We start from the raw sequence: 7,623 nt of genomic DNA, 5'->3' as shown, positions 1-7,623 counted from the left end.
ATACGCTGTATCTATCACCTGTACTCATGTGTACCTGCCCACATTACTCATATTTACAATGCGCTCATAATCTATTTTATTCACTCACGGTGAAATGACAATTAAGACGTTTATTGTACTAATAAAAGTTCACTGGTCTATTTAACTCCTATAGCATAAATATAGAAACATTCCTAAGAAAATGAGTCACATTAGCTGTGTAATCTGTGCTTTTATCATTTGACACTAATACACCATGAATGTGAATTACTACTCTCAGATACTCATTCACCAAATGTCTGCTCACTTCCCAGACAACCCGGCCTTATATACTGCTATAAATAGCCGTATTATCCTAGCCCCTCCCAGCTCTGTCAGTCAGCCGCTAACTCCACCCACAAGCCTGGGCTATGTGGAACGCACAGGCAGCGCGAGGCTTGGATCGTCAGGAGCACGCCCACCGAGCACATTCTCCAATCGGCTGCCACGTTCATGGCATCCCCGTATCGCGCGCGGAAAGGGTGTCTCTGAGGGGAGGGCGGCAATAAGGTGTGAGGAACTGGCGGGAAAATTAAAGGAGAAGTCAGGCGCCATCTTCTGTTAAGTATGAGTCATGTACAAAGAGAACCTGACACGAAGGCTTGGAAGTGACCCCTTACATTGCTAACAATCATAGATCCTACCTGTTACATTGCATGTCTTTATGAAAGTGACCCATTTTAAATTGCTGATCCTTATAGAAGTGACCCCTTGGTTAATTTGGACATGGGTGGCATAATAAAAATGTTTATACTGATCATTGTGGAAGTATTCCTTAGGTATAATAGATGTCACCCCTTTCATTGCTTGCAATTATAGATGCTACCCCTTACATTGCGAGTCATTATAAAAGTGACCCCAACATTGCCGGTGATTTTTAAAGTGACCCCTACATTGCCAGTGATTATAAAAGTGACCCCTTACATTGCCGGTGATTTTAAAAGTGACCCCTTTCATTGCCCGTCATTTTTAAAGTGACCCCTACATTGCGAGTCATTATAAAAGTGACCCCTACATTGCCGGTGATTATAAAAGGGACCCCATACATTGCCGGTGATTATAAAAGGGACCCCATACATTGCCGGTGATTATAAAAGGGACCCCATACATTGCCGGTGATTGAAAAAAAGAGACCCCTTACATTGCCGGTCATTTTTAAAGAGACCCCTTACATTGCCTGCCATTTTAAAAGTGACCCCTTATATTTTTTTCGGCCATTATAAAAGTGACCCCTGTTTAATTGCTGGTCCTGTTAGAAGTGACCCCTTGGTTTTTGTGGGCATTGTTGACATTTATAAACGCTCCATACATTGCCAGCCATTGCAGATGTGGCCCCTATGTTGCTGGTCATGGTGGAAGTGTCTCTTGGGTATAGTAGATGTGACCCTTTACATTGCTGGTCATTATCAAAGTGACGATTATTGCTGGTCATTATCAAAACGATTAAAAGTGATTGGAAAATTGTCCTCCTAAACAGATGGTCAGTGTAGGTAGATAATTAGTATCCACCCATGCTTACTGTATGTGCTGGAGCCTCCTAGGAGCTCCCGAGGAATATTGGCTCTGAAAGGCTGTTCTATAGTACTTCCCTTTCTCCTTCACCCAGGTAATTAGGGATAGGAGGGGTGGAGGAGCTGGGAACATACAGTAATTTTACCCTCATAAAAGAGGAAAAAGAGGAGTTGGCTATGATTAGGAATGGTCTTCCTTGTCCTATTCAGCTTGCTCCTACTTTCGGCTCATGTAAAAGAGCGCTCAAAACGCATCTTTTTAAATTTGCCTACTTCATCTGTCTGGTAAATGCCTTACTACTTGCCCACCATTCCATATCTCCCCTCCTATTGTGTTTTACTTTCCCCGCCTCTTACATTGTAAGCTCTTCGGGGCAGGGTCCTCTCCTCCTCCTGTGTCACTGTCTGTATCTGTTTGTCATTTGCAACCCATATTTAATGTACAGCGCTGTGTAATATGTTGGCTCTATATAAATTCTGTTTATTAATAATAATAATAATAATAATAATAAGGTATGGAATTCAATATCGTAGAAAAATGCAATATGTTAATTGTTTTATCTCATTCTCTGTATAAAACGCATTCTGGAATAGATTGATGCAATATTGGTTGCTGCTTTTTATCTTATATAGATACAAGCCTATAAGTGTTCTGTAGGCTAAAACTGATCCAATAAAACTTTAGCTTCATTTCCCTTTTTTATTTTTATTTTTTACTTTGTCAGTTAAAAACCACAAGTTAAACTTCATCACCTGTCTCTGTGTGTTGTGGTTTAAATCACTGTGAATGCGGATGCTCTTTTGGTTTAAGTTTTGCGGTGATATTGACCTAAACGAAAATGATAATAAATGGTTAAAGGTTTTATACTTCGGCTATGGGCCAGCAGCGATGACCGGGATGTACAATAAGTCTACACCAGTGTTTCTCAACCAGGGTTCCTCCAGAAGTTGTTAGGGGTTCCAGTTTGTACCTTTCAGGTCAGTTAAACTGACATCAATAATATTTTTGGCTATCTGTAAGGGTGACATTCTTTCCCCTGGCCAGCGATGTAAGAGACATTCTTCCCTGCTAGTAATTATAGCAGAGATTACATAGTACCTGAAAGTTATTTCAATAGGTTCCCCCATGTTAAAAAGTTTTAGAAAGTCTGCTTTACATGGAATGTTTTCCCAAGGTTTACTCAATGCCCAAATTTGATATTCACATTTTTTCCAATGAGCTGGTCCACACCAGACCATTTTCTTCATGTGCTTTAAAAAAAAAACCCATCCTGTAGTGTCCAGAAAGTAATAAAACATCGCTAAATGTCCAACAATACTTAAAAATGCTTATACAGTAAATGCCCATAAACACTATACACCTGCACTGAAATAAATGGATTATTTATATGCATTGTGGCCTGTTTTCAAGTACTTATAGGCAGTTTGATGGCTCTTTGTTATATTCTACATCTTCTTTGTCATATACCTTGATTTAAAATGCATTTATAAATGCTTAAAGAATTTTTACTTTACATTAAAGGGTAGAAGGAGCTATTTCATCAATAGGGAAAAAAATTGCTGATCTTACACATGCGCCGTGAGATCGGCAAGTTATTTCCCAATCTACGTCTCCCTAATCCACGTCTGTACAGTGCGAGATCGGGTGACCTAGGAAGAAGAACCTGAAAGAAGAGAGGAGAAGATATCGGCACCCGCAGATGGATGCCGGGATGACGCGGGACCCGATGGAAGAAACCTTCCGACAGACAGACTGCGGAGTAGAAGGTAAGTGTGTTCTTTTTTTGTTTTGGGTTTACTTCTGCTTTAAATCTCATAAAAAAGCTTGCCTGGCATTATTAGGCATTTAAGATTAACATCGGGCTCTGCTCACACTGGCCATGAGGTTGTGGTGAGTTTACCTCTTCCTTACGGCAGGGATCCGCTGTTTTTGGGAAGACCCTTTTAACCAGTCACTGCCAACAGCTGTCTAATGGCAGATTGATGAATCACGTCAAGGGAAAGCTTAATACAGACAACAATCGATATCCCCTGACAAAATAATTATTTGCAGCTGGAGAATTCCAGTCCTCTCATACCTTTGTTTTTGATATTTAATTGTATTTCTGAGGAGTTTTGTATATGGGTGCTCGCTGAACTTCATCAAAAGCATGAGCAGAATAGAAACAAAAGCATGAGCAGAATAGAAACAAAAGCATGAGCAGAATAGATAGGCACTGAATTCTGCTGTTGGTCTCTAGTCTAAATTTTTGTTGCCTAATGAAAATGATTTAGATAATAGGATTGCTGGTGGCATATGCCCAAGGCTTTCTGCTCAGCATCCCTATTGCTAGGATCTCCTCTCTAAAGCATCAGATAGGTTTCGTATTTCTGTCGCTGGAAACTATCTTTCCATATAGTATTCAGCACAGTTTGGTTCTATTTAGAGGGGAGTGGGGAGGTTAGTGGTTTTTTCTGATTGGTCATTCATCAACCCAGGGCAGATTGATGAATGACATCAGGGGAAAGCTGTACACATGCTAGATTTTCATCCAAGACCAGCACAGCCATTCCTTTTCAAGGGACAAATCATCTAGCATGTGTACGTAGCTTTAGAAGACTCCACGGGTTTTTGACTGCAATGCTATGACATCTTGGAGCTTTTTTCTGTATAAAAAAGATAAAGTTGTGCAATATTTCTTCTACACACATTATTACATATTTAAAGCAAAGTCTTTGAAGGTAAGGCGGCTTTAAGGCAGTTTGTTTAAAAAATGTTATACAACCCAAATGAGAACAATAAAATGTTATTAGAGGGACATAAGGATGAATATTCTATTTTACTGAAATGTGTTGTATAAATTAATTAGTAATAAAAATGTCTGCACAGGCAGGCCCAGGCACATTGATTTTCCAATTGTACTGTATAGGACTAGGTTTGAATCATGATAGCAGTTTATTATCCAGTATTTATATAGCACCAGCATATTATGCAGCGCTGTACAATGTCCAAAGTCATGTCACTAGCTGTCCCTCAAAGGAACTCACAATCTAATGTTCCTACCATAGTCTAATGTCATTAATACAGTGTAAGGACAACTTTGGGGGAAGCCATCTAACCTAACTGCATGTTTGTGGGAGGAAACTAGAGTAACTGGACGAAAGGCACATAAACACGGGGGGAAACTGCAAACTCCATGCAGATAATGTCCTGGCCAAAATTTGATCCTGGGACACAGCGCTGCAAAGGCCAGAGTGCTAACCACTGAGCCCCCCTGCTGCCCCAGATGAGACTGACTTGGGGGCCACTTTGCACCGACTTGCTTATAGTTCTCTCTATTTCAACAAAACATTGTGCGGAGTTGCTCTTTCTATGTACTTGTTGGAGACACTCAATACTTTTTGTATGGTGCACCATAAATTATATTCCACAACATTAAGCGCATGAAATTCTGAAATTATTTATATATATATTTTTTAATTTTAGAATAATCAGAAATGGACCACTTACAGATGACACAGAATATCCCGGTCACCGATGGTCAGGAAGATGAAGATGAACAGTCATCAGAGGTGAAATATACAGAACCTTTTGTATCTCATGTATCTGTAACAATTTGTGATTACTGTTATCTTGGGTGATGTACAGTATTACCTTTTGAAGTTACCATGGACTTAAAGTGGAACCCAGTCAATACTCACCTGTCCCCATTCATGATACCATTATCTTCTTCCTTCTTCTTTTCCGCATTCTGATGTTTGGCCATTGTGATTGACCAGACCTGGATGACATAACTGAGTCTATGTGCAGCTCAGTGAAATTCGCCAGCTGTGCAGCGATCATCCAGGTAAGAATTGTTATTGCAGAAGGGACATTGCCTGTCATTTTCTGCAATAAACACGCAACTGATCGACAATTTTAAAATTAGGCCCTTAGTTCCACTTTAAGGTCTAGGTTTACCTATTCTATTGCTAAGCTACCCCCCATCAGCTTCTTGTACCTCCTATGTACCTTGGTTACCCAGTGCCAGTTGGGAAAGGTAAACAAGGAACATGAGGGAAGGGAGTGGGGTATTGTCTAGTTTAGTAAGGCTCAGGATGAGAACATGTTAGTTTAGGTGAATCTTCTTTTTTTTTTCGACAAAACCCCCAGAATTACAGTTATGTATAAACATTTTGCACACAAGGAACACAGAAAAAAGAGAACCTACTATAGCGGATATTTAAGACTGGACACATAACAAAATTAGTAGCTCAAATATTATTGAGCTACGTTTATTGTAATGGTTCGCTGTGACCTAATGGACCTGATTTATTAAAGCTCACCAAGAGAGGATACAATTACATTAGTGAAGCTGAGTGATCTAGCAAACCTGGAATGGATCTGGTCCAGGATTGAAAACATTTGCTAACAAATAGCAAGTTACTTGAAGAAATCCATTCCAGGTTTGCTGGATCACCCAGCTTTACTGATGTATTCTCTATTGTTTCAATGTATATTGTGAGCACAAAGCTTTAATGTTGATTAAAAAAATAAATATAAAAAATATCAATGCTACATAAGCTGATTTCCAGTCACCTGATCTTGCACCGAGCAGACACGAGATTGGAAGACGTAGCCTACGATAGATGGGGGAAAAATGAATGCTGATTTCACTGCACATGCATTTTCCTTTTTCCCCATTGAAGAAAAAGCTCCTTATATACAGAATTATATACAGAAAGTATTTGACACCAGGGGATATTAGCATAGGATTCTTTAAATACAAGGCTTTGTAGCCTCTTTCCAACCAATAATGTCATGTCCCGCAGGACAGAACAAAAAGCCTACAAAATAAAGACCAGCTACATGTGATAAACCTAGGAGAAAACCAAAGAATCCTGGCACATGAAGCAAAGCTAGATGGGATTGTTTAATGTGTTGTCATACATTATTTAGCAGTTTTCCTTTGGTATGTTAGGATGTGAGGAAATATGTTTTAGTAAGGGTATTATTTTGCTGGTATTGTGGTTGGCAGGCTGTTATTATGGCTACTGAGCTGTGTACAGCGGTTGAAGAACTGAAAATATAATATTGATATTTTCCAAACCACATTTCCTTAATAATATCTTATGTAGTTATTTTGTTCTCTGTTATGTTATACGCAGTAATAATATTCTTGTGGTTTTGTGAGATAAAACATATAATAATATTTTTCTGTATATACACCACCATCTTTTATTACTCAGTCCTTCACTTATGTAGTTGATGATTATTTGTTGATTTTTTTTTGTACCACACATTTAGTTTTCTATCCTCTTTTGGATAGTTGAAGCTTCTTTTAAAACTTGTTTTTCTTTCTGTTTGTATTTAGAATGGGCTTCCTTAATTTTGATTTTTGCATACCACTAAGGCTAAGACTTCGTACACACGTTCAATAATTGAAAAAAAAAATTGAAAAAGACTGAATGAGTTCGGTACATACAGCAACGTTCTGCTCTATAAATAGGGGAGGGAAGAGAAAGAGCAAATAGCATCCTGCTGTGTTCTCTCCCCTTTACTTGCATCCACCAGAACAGATTCATGAACAAAGTTGGACAAGCGCTGTACACACCAAACTCTCATCCAATACTAGCCCTGAGGTGAATATCGGACGAGAATTATCTGACATGTGTATGTAGCCATGTAGACTTGTCCATGTAGGCTATGTACACACTTCAGATGATTCACGTCTGATATCAGAAGAGAATCTGGCATGTGTATAGCGCTTGTCGTTCATGGATCCGTCCTGGCGTTTCCAGGAACAATGAACGATCTTAATGAAATTGAAGGGGAGAGAGCACAGCGGGGCGCCCCTCTGTTGTTCTTCCCCCTTCCCTCTCCATGGAGAAGAATGATGCTATATGTACAGCACTTACTCGTTCATGCATCGCGCAGTCTTTCATGGTTGGAAAGGATTGTACAAGATTTTTTCCAACAACAATTACCGTATTTTTTGCAGTATAAGACGCACTTTTTCTTCCCCAAAACTGGGGGGGAAAAGTTGGTGCGTCCTATACGACAAATGTGTTATAAAATAATTAAAATAAGATACTCACCCGATACCCGATCCTGCGTGTGTCCCTTCTCCTCTCT

The 7,623-nt window shown here is 39.4% G+C and overlaps 1 protein-coding gene across 1 annotated transcript in view; it reads left to right on the top strand.

Moving 5' to 3' along the window:
• Positions 1 to 3,241: 3,241 nt before the first annotated feature.
• MSH5 (mutS homolog 5) overlaps positions 3,242 to 7,623 on the top strand; it is a 39,890-nt gene continuing 35,508 nt past the window's right edge. Inside the window, exon 1 of the mRNA XM_072430737.1 lies at positions 3,242 to 3,296. Within this exon, the coding sequence (XP_072286838.1) occupies positions 3,242 to 3,296 (55 nt within the window). The remainder of the gene's footprint in view (positions 3,297 to 7,623) is intronic.

Source organism: Pyxicephalus adspersus, chromosome Z (genome assembly GCF_032062135.1).
Source record: "Pyxicephalus adspersus chromosome Z, UCB_Pads_2.0, whole genome shotgun sequence".
In the NCBI taxonomy this organism is placed as follows: Eukaryota; Metazoa; Chordata; class Amphibia; order Anura; family Pyxicephalidae; genus Pyxicephalus; species Pyxicephalus adspersus.
This window is presented reverse-complemented; position numbering and strand designations above follow the sequence as displayed.